General features: G+C 41.9%; 1 protein-coding gene across 4 annotated transcripts in view; it reads right to left on the bottom strand.

The window, feature by feature from the left end:
- Positions 1-13,549, bottom strand: part of NTRK2 (neurotrophic receptor tyrosine kinase 2) — a 206,746-nt gene extending 193,197 nt beyond the window's left edge. For 3 of the 4 annotated variants that reach the window (XM_030466982.1, XM_030466981.1, XM_030466985.1), the window contains exon 1: positions 13,117-13,549. In XM_030466982.1, coding sequence (XP_030322842.1) covers positions 13,117-13,325 — 209 coding nt within the window. In that variant the 5' untranslated portion in view covers positions 13,326-13,549. The remainder of the gene's footprint in view (positions 1-13,116) is intronic. The other variant, XM_030466984.1, reaches the window with a different exon arrangement.
- Positions 13,550-16,972: the final 3,423 nt, after the last annotated feature.

Consider the following 16,972-nt stretch of genomic DNA (forward strand, 5'->3'; position numbering starts at 1 on the left):
ACTATAAGGTCTCCCCAGAACCCTCTCTTCTCCAGGCTGAACAACTCCAGCTCCTTCAGCCTGTCTTGACAGGAGAGGTGTTCCAGGCCCCCCGATCATTTCCATAGCCCTTCTCTGGTCCCTAGTCTACACTACTGTGGGAGCTGTATAGTAACACTGACAAATCATCACTATAAAGTTCCCTAGTGCGGTATTTTCTTACAAAGTCCAGTGTCAGATCAAGTTCACCAAACGCTATGGTAAAACTCGGGGACATTTTAAGCACACCTGTGCTGATTTATGGTTATGCATCAAAATTTATAAGCTTGACACAACACTTAATGAAACTTGGCAGATTCAAATGTGTTTTGCTTGCAGCTCCTCTTAAATTGAAAATAATGCTTGAGGTTTGTGAAGTCACATAGTTTGCGGATGAAGCATTGAGCTATACTGTACTGCATAATCAGGAATTCCAGGTTCCAGACAGGTGCAGGGACTGATATAAACTCAGCTCAAGAAATCTTTCAACCTAGGAACAAGCTCCTCCTAGGAAGGAAACTTCAAAGAAAGGAATGAGCATGATATAGACAACTGCAAGTCACAAGTCCTTGACAGATAAACAGGCTTAATCCAATTATTTTAGCCTATTTTACTGTCTACATTTGATATCATCAGTGCCAGAATTTGTTAAATCAGCCTCAAGAACAGAACTTCCGCATCTAAAACAGAATGCCATAACTTGGGAAAGAGATAGAGTTGAGTTAGTCCACTTTGGCCTTCCATAGCATCCAGCAATTTAACAGGTGCTCAAACCCTGGGCTGTCTGGTGTCTCCTGAAAAATTCTGAGCAAATGCTGTGGAGATAATTTTTTTTTTTAATCTGTGAATCCCTCTATTTCACAAAGAGTGAAAACCTGATTGCCACCATCACAGTTTCTTTAAGTTATCCTTTAGGTTTTCTTTTTTCTTCCATTTAGAGTACTTAACCACGAGTCACAGAAAACTGCAGGAGACAGCTCTCCATGTGCCAGCATAGAAGCTCTGAACCTGACATAATTAACCCTGGGATCTTCCTTCATTGCCCCAGGCACACCTATTTTTTGAGCAAATCCTTCACTATACGTATCCCACGTTCAGATAACATGCTGTTCTGGCTGATCGGGATGGAATGCAGCATCTCACAGCCAAGGTCACAGATCACAGTTACCTTCAAGCATTCTCTGTTGTTGATGTGTGGCTGTATCAGCTGCCAGGAGAGTGGGGCTCAGGCACTCTGCTCTCTGCCTATGACTATACCATTAGTAGTAGCCTACTAGAAGCACGGAGCTGTCATTACAAATTGCTTCTACCAGGTCATCATCCTGAACAATTAGTGTCAACCCAGCAGCTTAGAGAAGGAGAAAATGGAAATTCAGTGGAGATCCCAGTCTTGTTTTGGCACTGCAGGAGTAGATCCATACTTTTGCTTATGACTACAGTTCCCTGAGAAAAGGGAAGCCCACGGTTTGCCAGCCAGCATTAGTTCTCTCTATGTTGTGTGAGAATGTAAAGGCAAAAGTAAAAATAAATTAATATGTCTGCAATGCAGATTTTTAAGGAAACAGTTGCTATATTTAGAGGCAGGGAAAATTAAATGTAATACACCTTGGGCTTACTTATGTTTTTGGTGTGGCTTCAAGGTGTCCATTATGTTGTCTTCAAATAGCAGACTACCAAATCAAGAAAACTCTCTCAAGATACTTCCTGCATTTTTCCAGATTTTAAGATTCATCACCTTGATAAGCTCTACCTTCATAATTACTTTCCACAATAAAAATGGAAAGCTTATTTAACTATTTTCTCCATCTGGTGACCTGTCCTCCCCCTTGAGGTCCATGAAGTTCATACATTTGGTTTTTCACCAAGACATGAATTTCTAACACTTCTCCAGAGTCTGACAGCTGCAGTCTAGTTTTTCCTTAGCAAAATAGTTTTGGAAATGTTAGTATTCCATGATATAGTTAGAAAAAAGTATCAGCTGACCTGACAATAGATTTTATTCAGAAAGCTATGTCTTATTTACTGGTGTTACACTTACTTATAAATTAAATTTCACCCACCGTGTATGAAATAATCTCTGCAGACTGTTAGGAAAATTCTTAAACTCTTGTACATTCCTTTTACAATGTATACACTAAAAATTTCACATTGAACAAAACATAAAAAGAGAGCAGTGAGTGAGGTATTTCATTATTTCCCGACAGAAAGCGACATAAGACTTTTTATTATTATTATTATTTGGCCTACAAGGAACAAAGGGCATCTAAAAGAACTAAAATAGTTATACATATATATGTGGCATTCCTTTCTCCCATAAAATGACCTAGTACAGTAACTCTTCAAAGACTAGCAACACAACTGCTCTCTTTTTCAGCACTTGTATACACCACCTCTGTTGCTGTCACTTATCTTGATGCAAATGAGAGGGGCAAAACATCAGTTCTGTAACAGCACAGTATGACTGCTCCTAACCACTCTTTACATCTATTTCTTTAGGGCCCCAAGTGAATCAATACCCTAAAGCATCTTAGTTGATGTCAAAACATTTGAATCCTCTTCTTTCCAGGCATCCATACTCAGGCAGTGATTTTGTGGATGTCTTAAGCCAGCTGCACAATTTTCAGGGTTAGATAAGAACTAGTTGACATAAACCAATATGCTTCACAGCATTTTAAGTCCTTCTCCTATATCCAGATTTTGATATTTTCAGTACGCCCTGACTTTCTGATTCAACATAAGAATTCTCTCTGAAATTCCCTCTGAGGTCAGTTTTTCCCCTTCACATATATTTTTTTGACTGTTTGACATTAATACTCGGTTTTATACACTTTAAAATTACTGGCTCTTGTAATGTCAAATACTGTGTTAAATTTGTTCTAACATTCAGGAGATCATCAAGGCATATGCTCACACATGCTACACTGTCCACCATCTCATTTACTGCATGCAATACTCCTCATATCAATTACAGACCAAACAACAGTACTGAAACTTCAAAACTTGAAACCATCTATCCAGAAAAATCCTTCTTTATTCTGTTAAGGTATTAAATTTGGTCAATAATTTGACTCCTGACATCTCAAGCAATATTCATAATTCTGTACACCAGCAAAATTTTCTTTCTTTCTTTTTGTTTTAGTCTTGAGTCTACATATGGTTATAATCTCTACTCTTTTTCACTGCAATTATTACATGGGGAACCCAATTGGTAGATGTTTTTTCATTCTTCAAATGATACCATCTGGTGCCATGATTCACAACTGGTTGCCTAGTCTCTTTCTCTCGTCCTTTGGAACCTCTTGTATATGCCCTGAACACAGATCTGTGTCTTCTTGAAGCCTTATCTGGAAGCTTCACGTTATGTTACCAAAGCATTCCAAAAGGGTTATGGGTTGTCTTTTTTACTTTCCATGATATTGACTCTCCTGACCCAGAACTGGTTGCCGCCTTCTGTATGTCAACACCAATCTTACTACTTATATATATAAGCAATACATTTTTCAGAATGCATTTCAACAGCATTCAACTTGCTTCTTTGCTAAAGCCCTTCAGAAGCACTCTTCATTATTCCACATTTATGTGACCTTCACAGTCCACTATTTCACTTTCTTTTATCACATTTATTTCCATTATGTTCTCTGTCTTGTGCAGCCCATTTATCCTCATTTTAATTGGCTAATCTTTTGAATTTATAGCTTCTTCCATTAGCATTCCTTAAAAAAAAAAAAAAGCATTTTTTCTTCACTTGAGGAATCCTGTTCTTCACCTAATATAAGCAGTTTCCTATTTGCACTGCATATATTAACATAATAATATGTTTATTACACTTTATGCGCATTTGACAGTATCCAAAGTATTCCACATACTTGTTCTGACCACCACATTGCAGCCACTGTTTCCTTAACTTTTCATGTTCCTGTACTTCGCCAGTTTGATTTTTGGGAAATTCTCCCTTGCAATGGTACACAAAGAAATGTTCTGTAAATGTCTTTCAGGTTTCTCTTCTTATTTCTGTTCGTTCTGCTGCATGACATGTATGTATTTCCTGTTTAAAGTGAAATCAACTTTACTAAAAACCCACTCAGGGATGTCTTGCTACTCTTCAGGAAAATACACTCTTTGGAAGCACACATTTTCCATTTTAGTGTAATTTCAAGTTTCAGTTCATCTTCTCTAACATCTACCCTTCAAACTAAGCTCTCACCCTGCATGTATTTCTTTCAAAAGGTAACATCTTATAGTTGTCTTCAAACATCTTCACTATTTCTGCAAAACTGCCTTGTTCTTACCCACTGCTCCTTTCATTGCATTATTCACTTACCCTTCCAGCTTTTGCCCCTACCACTGCTTATGAGTAGAGTAGTATACCTCTAACCCACTAGCCTGTTTCTGCCTCTCACACCACATGCCTTCACACATCTGCCAGCACTCCTCAAACCAACCTGCCTTTTCATCATTGCCCGGATATGCCTGATGAAGTGGTCAGTTGCAATTATCCATGACTGAGCAGGCATTTTCACGTTAACTCCAACTGTTAGGACTTTACCCTCCTATATCTCTACCTTTCATTTCAGAAAGGTATAGAATCATAAAGTCATAGAATTTTTCAGGTTAGAAAGGACCAGCAAGATCATTCAGTCCAAATTTTAACCTAACTAATAAGCTAGCTCTATCAGCCTGATGATAAACAATGGTCCTAAGAACAACAATTTATATGATTTTTAAACACACCCAGAGATGGTGATACAACCGCTTCCCTGGGAAGCCCTGTCCCCACTGTGGAGATCAAAACTGTTTCCAGATAAACTGTTCATTAAAAGTTGTAAGAATATGCGTAAGTATGCTACAGCAGGCAAGAAGTATGCAACCAACCAAATAGAAGGAACAACTACCCTGTCTCCATGCAGACAGGAATGCCACGTAGGTTTGAGAGAAAGATTAATGGCAGGGAAGATGAACAGAGTTGCTCATTCACCCACATCCACCTCCAGGACAAGGGAGATCTAATTTCTGCAGCTGTACCACCAAAGTCCACATCCCCCAGATGATACAGGCCCTAGGCAACAAGACACTGACTGCACACAAAAAACATGGTCCAGGATCTGGAATGATATCTGGTATAGAAGTAGTATCCAGCATTAATATTTTTTCTATTTAGATAGCTTGATGTCACATGTGGATTACGTGACAACTCAAAATGTATTTTTAATCTAATTTTAATTTAACACAAAAAGTTTAAAATGTTGTGCATTTGTATAAATAGTGTGCATTACACAGTCCTCAATAGATACTTACATTAACCATTCTAAGCTGTAAAATACTTCAGCATATGCTTACGTACACTACATAGTTTCATGATGGTAACAGAACTGCTCCCAGAAGGAGAGCACAGTGTATGTGTTTACCAGGTGAGGATCACAGTATGCATAACATGTTAAAAAAACTGTTCCTAACAATTAGAAAGAGACAAGAGAGGGACCAGGAGTATGAGATGAATACACAAGAGACTACACATCCACAAAGGAAGGAGGAAAGTTAAAAAAAAGGAGTTTCACCTTCCTGAACTAGACCCACATTCACCACACAAAGTCACTTGTTTAACAAAAAAGAAAGAAAAATGACATGTCTTGTGAGGTAGATTACAGATTTTTAAGAAATGCTAGAAATAATTCTCCAGTAGTATCTAGGAGCATCAGATTCAGTTCCTTCCTCTCCCTAATGGAATGTGATCCCAGATTCAGGTGTTGCCAGACTTTAAAGCAACTCAAAGAGGGCAGTCTCAACCTTACCCATTTCTGCTGCTCAAATTTCTGATGTAGTGGAACAATGAGTGGACTGGAAGAAGGACCCAAATGTCTCCCTATGCAAATCAGAGTCACAGTTGCTTAGCTAAACAGACTATCCCACTCTCTGGCCAATATGCACATTTAAATACTCCAAACCAAGTAAGACAACTCATACAGAGAGAACTGAAGAAACCCCACATCTGTACACCATACAGGAAAGTAGTTGAGATGGTGACATGCAAGACCTTGGTTCAGACTCATCTCTTGCTTCAGGCAGTGCAGCTCCCCATATGTGCCAATGAAGTAGTTTGCTGGGGACCACACAAACATCTTACTCCACAGTGTGACCCTGCTCTCTGAAAGAAAAGTCTTGCTTTCTCCATTCAGCCCAGCAAACTAAGTTTGCAAGGTTTTACTGCATTCAGTGGAGGCAGAAGGTGATGCTTCCATTGGGTAATGTGCAGCAGGAACCTAATTTAGCCTTTTGGATCAGTTTCTGAAAGAAGTGGGCTCTCCATTGCTGGCAGGAGAGGGGCCAGCTGAGTTTAGTGTCTTCTCTACATAGTTTGCAGGAAGCTGACAGATTTTAAATGCTGAGGACTGGGACAGTCCCAGATTCAATTTGCAAGTCCAGCACATGACACCCGCAGCACATGATGTGAAAAATCTCCCAGTCCATGCCCGGTAACTCTGACATGCCCAGGATGTGCACATGATTTATCCACATATGCTTGCAGTGCCATCTGGCATTCAGAAAATCAGACAGTTGTTGCAAAAGAATGGGAAAAGTCACGTCCTATACTCTCTTCATATGGAATACAGCATTTGATTGTGCAATGTAGGATATCCATGCTTCACAGGATATCTGATGAATACAGCCCAGACTATTTTTACATGTATAACTAAGAAATAAAAATGGCAAAAAATAATTTCATTCAATTTAAAACTGGATGATTTCTTTTGGCTCAACAGTCAAACCAAGAGGAAAAATAGGTAATTTACCCAGCCCAAACTGGAACTCTTGCATAAGGAACCTGGAAGTGTTGCCAATTTTACTGCTTTTCTGTTTCAGCAATGGACTAACTTTGATTAATTTATTACCCTTCTGTCACAGTTTAGCTTCATTTATACATCAGAAAAATGCATACAGTGAACTATATCCATTATGGATCCAGTACAAGCTCCTGTATGGACTGCAGCTGCTACTGATTTTCACATGGAGATGCACATTCATTTCAATACAGAATTATCCACAACATTGTAAAAGATCCTTCTAAAATACCAAATCTCAACTTGCTCTTGCCTCAATACGTTTCATCTTCACACAGGAGGAAAATGCTTGAGATCTGTGAAAAGATGCAAGTCAAAAACACATCAAATAACAAAGCAACAGGCCCCTTCTCTTCCAAACTTAAAAGAGGCAAAAAAAAACCATTTGAATCAAAGTTATTTTCATCCTTCACTACTAAACTACTCTAGGCTGGTGAAATGATCACTCCACCGAATTTTGTTACTGACTTCAACAGGGCCAGAATCTCAGCCTCAGCTTTCTCCTGATTTAAAAAACATCTAGTACCTTGCTGGATCAGGACTAGCAAGCTTAGCAAAAGTCTGGTTCCGAGTCACACCATTCAGAGACTATTTGATCTCTTAGACTGCCTCTGAAAATGCCTTGAGCCTGTCTTCTTCCACCTTCTCTTCTGCAAAATAATCCAATTCCTTCAGGCCTCATCTAAGAACCAAAGAATATCAGCCTGAAATTTGATCTTTGAAAATGTATTCTACCAATCCTACACGAGCCAGAAACAAGAAATAAATGGTATTAAATACATTGAAATCTCAGCTGTAATTTCTGTCAATGATCAGTACTGAATGCAGGTAATTTTCTTCCAGGAAAATATAAAAAAATGCATATTCACAACAGAATTTCCATGATGTGGCTCCTCTCCTGTATGTCTATTATGATTGTGCAATGTTATGGTTAATAGTAGTTATTTAAGAGACAGGATCTCCATATGCATATTTCAGGAGCCAGAGTAGTTTGGTTTGCTTTATGCAGTTCCTGAAAATAGAGGCTCACAATCAAACAGGAATTAAGGTGCATTCTGATTATATTTTATTTTAAAAACAGACACATGTCTACATGGATTTGGATAAAAAGATCTTAGCAGTAACGGAGCATATTCATATCTTAGGAGGCATGTGGCTTTCAGACATCTACGAATTTATTTCTTCAGCTGAAATGCCAAGTAAATTAATGAATTTATTGAATTGGTACTTCACTATTTAAAGACAGTTTTCAAAGAGAGGCTTTTCAGACAGTTTTCAGCTAAATACACATTTAACATCAATAAAGCACTGAGATGGTTTTAGAGCTTTCTGCTCCATTTTTATATTTTATTGCTCTTCATTACCTGCCATACTTACCCAGTGTGGACAAGGATACTTGGATGGCTACCTTCATTGACATACTGTTAGACACTCTTGCAGAGACATGACAAATAGGGGAGAGAGAGAACTGCAATCCAAAAAAAAAGGGGAGGAGGGGTTCCTCTTTAAAATGAAATCCAAAATGGAGAAATGAAGCCCTTGTTTAGTTATGTAAAATTTCTTCTTTACAGTGATTTGGGATCTAGAATATTGCTAAGCTACTTTCTTCCTTACACTTTCAGCATAAATATAAAAAAGAAAAAAATAGAACCTGAGAAATCTGGAAAATGCCATCCTAAAGATATCACAGGCTGGACTGCCAGGTCCTCTCTTCTCTCATTAGTATGGAAAGGAGTGGAAGTTTCTTGAAAATAACGTATTCAAGACCAAGTCCTTGGATTCACACTAAGGTCTTTCGCTTCAGTATAAAAATGCCAGACCTCTTTTAAAACCCTTGAGTGACCAGAGACAGAGGGAGAGGCTGTGTTCTGCCGGCCCAATGCTGCTCAACCCTGTGCCCTTCCCAAAGAATGCTGCCCCACTTTGATCTCAGCCTGCCACAGGCAGTCCTGGTGGAGACCCCCAGGAGCCTCATCAGTTCCCATCAACTGGCAGGACAAGGACTAAAATAAGCCATACAGAAGGTTTCCTGGAAGAAAAAAAAACAAAAATCCCAGTATATACGAAACCCAATGCATTGTGATATCTTGAGTATTTTAAGAGCCTAGAAATTAGCAAAGTGATTTGCATCATTCTTACTCTCAATTCACCTTAACCAATCACCCAGTTCTTTAAATGTAGATTTAAAAAAAAAAAAAAAAAAAAAAAAGATTAATTCCTAAAAGCAGTTATTATAACACTACTGTCCAAAACCCCTCTAATAATTTGTATGAAATATGTTTTTTGTACACTTCCAAGTCACCAGAAATAACTTTTCAATCCAGCTAAGCCATGGAATGCTGCACAGCCAAAGGTTGTTTTAAGGAGGAAGGGGCTAGGGACTGAGGAGTCTTGTGGACAGTTTTTATATTATGTTAAATCTAAAACAGCCTAGAAATCTAAAATGAAAGAGACCCAAAATACCAACAGGTCTGAGCTCCAGATGAATTTAAATATGCTCTTTTTTTAGCACAGGCTCACATGACTTGTTAAATAATTTACTCCATAAATTACTTATCCTGTCTTATTTATTAACAATTCTAGAGTGCTTTATGTAACTCCATTAGAAATTTATTTTGTGGTTTAGAAATCTACGCAATACACAATCACCTCTCTTAATAGGCACGAGCTTTAAGTTCACCTACTATTTTTTTGGCAAGCAGTTCTTCCTGAAATACAGCAATTAATTTCAACCCCCATTCACCAGAATAACAAGCCAACATACTAATGAGTTTATACTGGATCTGTTAAACTAGGCCAGGAGTATACTTGCACTGCAAGATGACACTTCGAAATCAAAGTCTTTGAAGAGTCATATATCACATATACTGAAATACACCAACACAGTTTACTTAATGAGAAAATATTAGACCAGTCCTTTTACAAGAAATCCCAAACACTTTAAAAATTGATCATCGTATTAGTATTTCTGAGTGATCTTGCCAAGGACTACTTATTTAGTACTGTGCCTACAATGCACAGACTTAACAATACTTACATACTCATTTTGCTCGTGGTCCTTGGCTTTTAATGTGAGCTTCAATGACTGATATCATTATTTTTAAAGTAGGATCTCACTCTGGAATTCAAATTACTTCTAATAATAAAAAAACCAACACAAAATTATTATTATGATTAACCTCTATTATGATAAAACGTTTTAGAGCTAGCACATGCTTTCTAAATAAAGCCCAGCCTACATCATCACCCCAGCCAATTGGACAAATCTAAAATCTTTTCAAAGAATTTTCAAAATCTGTTTTTGATTCTCCTTAATAGAAAAATATGCAAAAACAACTAAACAGAAAGGGAAAGAGTGAGAAAGATGACTAAGAAAAGCATCAGGCAAAAATATTCTTACACCCTCCCACACCAAGTTTCATCAGCTGGCCCTCTTCACAAGACTGACGCTGTGCTCTGGGTGTCTTTCTGATACTCTCAGTAGATTTGGATGGGGAGAACCAAGCAGGAACCAAAAGAGCTGGTGTGGGAGAAGAGACATTATTAAGTTCTAAACTGCAATGTAAAAAGGCTAAAACAGAGCTGAAGCACCCATGTATGACATCGTGGAGGCTGCCTGATGCATGGGACAGCAGCTCTGTTATTCCTGCCATCACCACCCAAGCTTTCCCTCCTGTTGCTCCAAGCCAAGGGAAAACCCTCACTGCCCACTGAGACCTTCCTGCTCAGTGCCATTCACCTGGCCCCCAGTAAGCTCTCTTTACCACCACGGGTTTCAGATTCCCACCCTAACCATGGAGGTATTCTGACACACCCAGCACACATGGCTCAGGTGAGGATCTTGACTAGCTTTGGGTCCCTGTGGAGTTTTTGCCTAGGACTGCAGGATCCACTCCCATCAAGACTGAGCATAAGCAACACCTGAAAGGCTGGTTTTAACAGACGCTCAGAAAATGCATGGGAATGTATTACTAGAAATTAATTGCCTTGCACTTTTTCTTATTTAGACCAAGAGTTATTCCACCAGAAACAAAGAGAATTGTGCCTCTGTATCTACAGAGCACATAAGAGAAAAATCACACCTGAAACTTCCCAAGTAACATGCAATGCCCCAGTCTCTCAAACCTTCTTCTTAGCTAGAATAAGCCAAGATGTGCGGTCTTAAAAAATGCTTCCACAATCTGTATCTGCCATATGAGAACCGCTTCTCTACATATCTACAGTTTACTGAGCTCCCACAATGAAGTAACATGACAGCTACTGCAGTCCAATTTTTAATTTATGCTTATAAGCTAATTAAAGGGCCTCTGTGTTTTATGTTAAAAGTACGCATGAAAAGACCATCTTAAATATGTGCAGCAGTATCTCCTGAGAAATCCATGACTCAAGATTATTTTTAGATCACCAAACACAACAACATGCAATGTCACAGAATGATACAGTAAAAACTGAAAAGAACTGTAAAGCAGTGATAGCCAAGAAACACAAGGTAATTACAACAAAAAGCACCAATGCAAAATGACATTTTAGATATGTTTTAAACTGATCATGGCCAGAATATATATTTACATATGTATTTTCTCCTGTGACCTTTTAAAAGGAATTTAAATTCTAAGGGGAAATTGCTCTGTTACCTCCAAATTGGAAGTATTGGACAATAAGGCTAGTGAGGGCTATGAAAATGAGCAGAGATGCACAGCTCAAAGCTATTTCTTTAATGAAGCAATCCACAGAATATTAAACAAACATTTGAAACAATAAATGTTCTTATAAGGCAGAAAGACTGTTTCTTTACCATTGTCCTAAAAATGAATAAAAGGTAGGCCACATATGAGTAGTAGAAATTAACATCTCCAGTTTTTTCCCTGAACACATGCAGGGAAATGCAGTTGACTTCAGCAAACTGTAGAAATGTAGCCCAAAGGCAGGAATTTAATCTAAAGTTGCTCAATATTTCACAGTATCTTTATATTATTTCTAAATGAAATAGAAAAAAAAAAAATAAGATGGAGAATGGAAACAGAGAGAAATCTGTAGAGGTCTTGAAGAAAATACTCTGGTATCTTTACATTAAAAATGCCATAGGAAACAATCCAAAAATTACAAGGATTGTGAAATATGAAGATTGTGTTTAAACACCTCTAGGGTAAAACCTTACATTAAGGTAAAACACCTTTAGAAGGTTTTTTTCCCCCCGAGATCTGTCATCTACAGTTCAAGTACCCAATTTTTTTTTGCTCATCTTTTGCATCTTTTCTTATGCTACCTATGTGGACACCACAGAGACAGAGCTGTGAAACGATGCAGGATTGAATGCGAAAAGCTATAGAACTCCCTCACTGAATACCAGCTGTGAGCAATTGAGTATGGAAGCAATGGACGATTAAGAGAGGAAAAAAAAAACTTCTTGCACCTTTCTCACTAGTCATGACGGTTTCCTAACTGTCCAGCAGTCACTCAGGGACCTCACAATGTTCATTCCTGTGCAGGCTCAGTATTTTCTATATTCTCCTTCCGGCCACCTTACTGAGAAGGCTCGCATGCCTATGGCCAGGGCAGGGAAAATAGTTTGCTGACCGTTCCAACAGAACCTGCCGCATCCCTTACTTTTGATTTTGTATTGTTTCGTTTTGTTTTTCTTTATTATTTATTGTTTTGGGAGCTGGGGGGGGGGGGGGGAGGGGAGACTAGTGGAAAAATGGTATAGGAGAGATTGGCGGGGGGGGGAGAAGGGACGGACACACATGACACAAGATCGACCAAAACTCTCGGTTCATAGTAATAAACGGAGGGAGAGAAAGTAAAAAAAAAAAAAAAAAAAAAAAAAAAATTATACGGTAATTCTCCTCTTCCAGATCCGTTGCCGCCGCAGAGATGAGGTCTCAGGGGCGCGCGCCCCCCGGACGGGGCCGGAACCGGGGTCATGTCCAGATCGGCACCCCAGCCCGTCCTCTCGCTCGCCGGTTGCCCCGTGGACCTGCGGCAGCTGGCGGCGTCCCCCGCGCCGCCCTCCCCGCTTCCCGGGAACTGCATCGCGGGCAATTAGAATTCATCATCTAACTGGGCTCGCAGCGATATCTCTGGGCAGTTGCATACAAATCAGACCGGGCTTTTGGGCTTCCAGCCACCGCATCTGCCTGCGGAGCACGTGCCTTGCGGCGCGGGTAAGTTGCCCGCCGCCCCCTCCCGCACCGTCCCCTGGCTGCTCCGTCCCGCCGCCCCCGCCCGAACTGGGGCCAAGCCGGGCCCGGGCCATACTTACATCTCGGTGACATTGTCGCCCTCGGAGCTCCGCTGCGGCACGGGGAAGGAGGCAATGCCCGGCGCCGGCTCCGCGCACCAGATACGCCAGGAACTGCAGCGGCAGGACGCCGGACAGCCCAGCGCGCCCCGCCAGCAGCCCAGCACCAGACAGCACAAGCCCCACAGCCGAGCCAGGCTGGGCCCCGGCCTCCGCCGCCAGGTCACCATGCTGCCCCTGGTCACTCCAGCGCTGCCCCGACGGCTTCCTCCCTTTCTCGTTGTCGCCGCTTCCGCGGCACGAGCCCGGAGGGTCTGCAGTCTTCCGCGCCGCGGGCGGGCACTCCGCGACCGGGGCTCACATGGGCGCGCCGCAGCAGCAGCAGACCCTTGGCGCTGCCCGCCCGGGGACTCGGCGGAGCGGCGGGAGCCCAAGGTGGACTCTGCGGCGGGACTGGGGCTGAGAGAGTCAAACGGCCCCGCCGCCTCGACGCGGCACCTGACCCCGGACCCGCGGACGGGCGGACAGCAACGCCGCCTGCCCCCGCGGCGGCTCCCGATGATGCTGCAAAACGCGGGGAGCGGCGGGGGCAGGTGGCGGAGGCTGCGCCCCTACCTGAGGGGGCTCGGGCGGCCGCTGCCCGCCGGAGGGCAGGCGGGCGGACGGTGAGGGAGGCGCAGCCCGCGGCAGTGCTGGCGGGGCTCGGGGCGCCGCTCTCTCCGCTTTACGCACCGTCTCCTCCTCCCTCCAGCTGATAATAAAGCAGCCCCGGCTCCTGCTCCAGCCCAAGCCGGGAAGCTGCCGGCAAAGTGACGTGGGGCTGACGCAGAGAGGGGCAGAAACTCCACAAAATGAGCCTGAAATCCAGAGGGAAAAAAAAAAAAAAAAAAAAAAAAAAAAAAAAAAAAAAAAAAAAAAAAAAAAAAGAAAGAAAGAAAGACAAAAGCAACAAGAGAGGGAGGAGGGGGGAGGGGGAAAGAGAGGAGGGTGGAGGGTGCCGAAGAGGAGATACCAATAGGCAGTCTGCGCCTGAGCCTTCAGAGGCACATACATGCACTCACATATTCACACAGGCACGCACCCTGCGAAAAGGGGAGCGCCCCGCCGCCTGTGCGGACTGTCCGCCCCGCCGGGCGCAGCCGGCGAGGACTGGCCGAGAGACACCGGGCATTCCCAGTAGGGAGGGACCTCGCCATCGGGGCATAAATGGGGATGTTCTAAGAGACCCGGCAGGCGACCGATGAGCCGCCCTAAAATCCTCTTTCTTTTCCCCAAAACGCCTTGTTCCATTAACAGCTCGGCGGTCGGAGATGTTTCACGCTTCCGTCCCCGCCCCCGCGGGCGCGGATTTTCCTCAGCGGTGCCGGTGCGCGGCAGACCGCCGCAGTGCCGGCCGCTGCCCGCTCCGCCGGCGCCACCGCGCGTCCAGCCACCGCCGTGCAACGCGCCCCGCTCCGCTCCGTCCGCCACCGTCCCGGTGGGAAGCCACGGCAATTAACGTGGGGAGCTAAGTGACCCCGGCCGGCCTGAGGCCCGATACAGTGCCAGCTTCATGCGGCGGGCGAGAGACGGAGCGTCACCATTTCCGTGCATCACTGTCGAGGCAGGTCTGTCTTAGGCAGGATGTATATATATCACGTACTCGCAGGTGCAATGAGCCGCTGGCCTGGGAAATTGGGACTAAGAATGATGTTCTTCCTTTGCCATGTCTGAAGCTGTGTTCCTTCTGTCCTGGTAAATGACAAGCAGTCCTTGCTTTGCCTTGGCAAGCTGTTCACTTACCTCTGTACCACTATATACAAAGATGGTGACATGACAGTCTTATCTAATTACCCAAGCTGAGTATTTTGAAATGAGTAAATCAGGGGGAATTAAAGAAAGAAGAGTTACAGAGGTACAGATAAAGTAGTCAGTACACTGTTGGAAAGGACTCAGAAATCAGTGTGACGTGGCACTTGTTAGTTGAAAGCACAATCAATTCTTTTTGCCTTTGCTCAGGATACAGAAAAATGCAGTTCATACTGAGTGCATTTGCAGGCCTGACATAGTGACAGGCAGGCTGCTTATGCGTTCCAAGAACACTTGCTAAGAAAGTATTCTTGCTAAGAAGTGAATATTTTATCAAAATATATTGTGGGGAGAATGCAGAAGGATAGTAATCTGAAAGTGTAGTATCTAGGGCCACCAAAATTGCCAGCTAGGAAGAGGTTCACCGAGACAGTAAATTGCTGGGCTGCTGGAGGAAACAGGCACAGTTATGTGCTTCTAGTCTTTTAATTTTAGATTTACAAAAGGTTACCTGTACAAGGAATTTCTTGGATAAGATGTGACTTTGTTTCTACCATAGACTAGTTTTATTTATAAAGCTAATATCATTCTTCTATGTTTTTTCTCATGTATTAAAGAAAGTAGAAAAGAACTGCTCAAAAAATTTCCTATGAACCATTATTAAAAGGAGAACTACAACTAAACCCCTAGAGAAAAGTAGCTTTCTGGTAATGCTCTGGCAGCAAACATCACCCTGAATGTCATAAAACTAGAACAAAGATTTGAAAATATAGCAAAGCTGTGGAGTGTGATCAGAGGGATAGCAAATAGGAAATGTGAGTCAAGATGGAAAGAACTGGCTTCCTTCAGTGCAGGAAAGACTGGAGGGTAGTGCAGTAACACCCCTGGAATATGTAAAAGGGTATGGAAAAGGACAGGTAACTTTTTTTTTCTTGTCTGTGGGATAGGACAAGGAATAATGCACTTAATTTACAGTGAGAAAGATTCATGTTTGACATTATGAAAACCTTGAATGGAAAGAATACTTAAGCACAACAAATAGATCACCTTGGAGAATGCTGGAATCTTGAGCAATAGAGCCTTAGAGCAGGTGAGTATCTCTCTAGAGCAGTTAAAACAGAGTCAGATTTTTCTTAAGTAGGTGAAAACAAATTAAGAACCTTCTAGAGATACTTCTCTCTTGCAATACAGAAAGAAATGTGTATTTCATAATTTTTTGTACTGCCATAGCTAAAGTTATAAGAACACATTCATCTAATGGATCAGAAGCAAAACCTGTAGCAGCTGAAATACTCAGTGTTTCCTAGATATTATTGTCCTGAAATTCAATTTGATCACCCTGAAACTTCTGCTTGGAAGTTTCTTTGTACCGTAACATAGGAGTTATAGTAAGTACCTGAAAAAGTGCACATGTCTCTGGAAAAAGAGTCAGGAGTTGAAAAGTCAAAGAGAGTGACTGTTCACAACTCTCAACTGTGAGAGTACTGTTATTTACATGGAGGAATAAGAAATTATACCACAGTCTGTGAAAGGTTAAGGGTCGCGTGAGTTGTGTGTGTACTGATGTCTCCTATCCTGTTCAATGTGATGCAAACAGAAAGACCAGTGTTAGCAAAACTGCATAGAGATAAACTCCTTACCTTTTGCTGACTGTTTAGGGACTTTTAGCTGTTACAGGAGGGAGAGCTTGGAGAGCTCATGGGGACTCCTGATTTTATCAGAAACCTTTTGTCTGTTGGAGAACTATCTTGATTTTCACAAAATTTTCCACATGAAGATTGTCTTGCATTCAAACTAGAACTGTGGTCAAATACACATGGCTGCCCAGTGACCCAGAGCAACCATATGAACTCAAATCACTAGCATCTGCTGGGCTAATAACTATTCAGACATGTACTTGCTTCTCTTCTTTGAGCTCCAACATCTTCCCCAGTGACAAAAATCATCTTCCACACAGCCCTTTTCCAAATTTCTTCCAAACAAAAGGCTCTCTCTGAGTGTCTTAGCCTAGTTAGCTGGTTTTGTATTACCACTGTTTCACCTGTTTGCAGATTTATCTAGTTACTTGATCATAGCTGAAATTGCACTC

Source organism: Calypte anna, chromosome Z (assembly GCF_003957555.1).
Source record: "Calypte anna isolate BGI_N300 chromosome Z, bCalAnn1_v1.p, whole genome shotgun sequence".
NCBI classification, from domain to species: domain Eukaryota; kingdom Metazoa; phylum Chordata; class Aves; order Apodiformes; family Trochilidae; genus Calypte; species Calypte anna.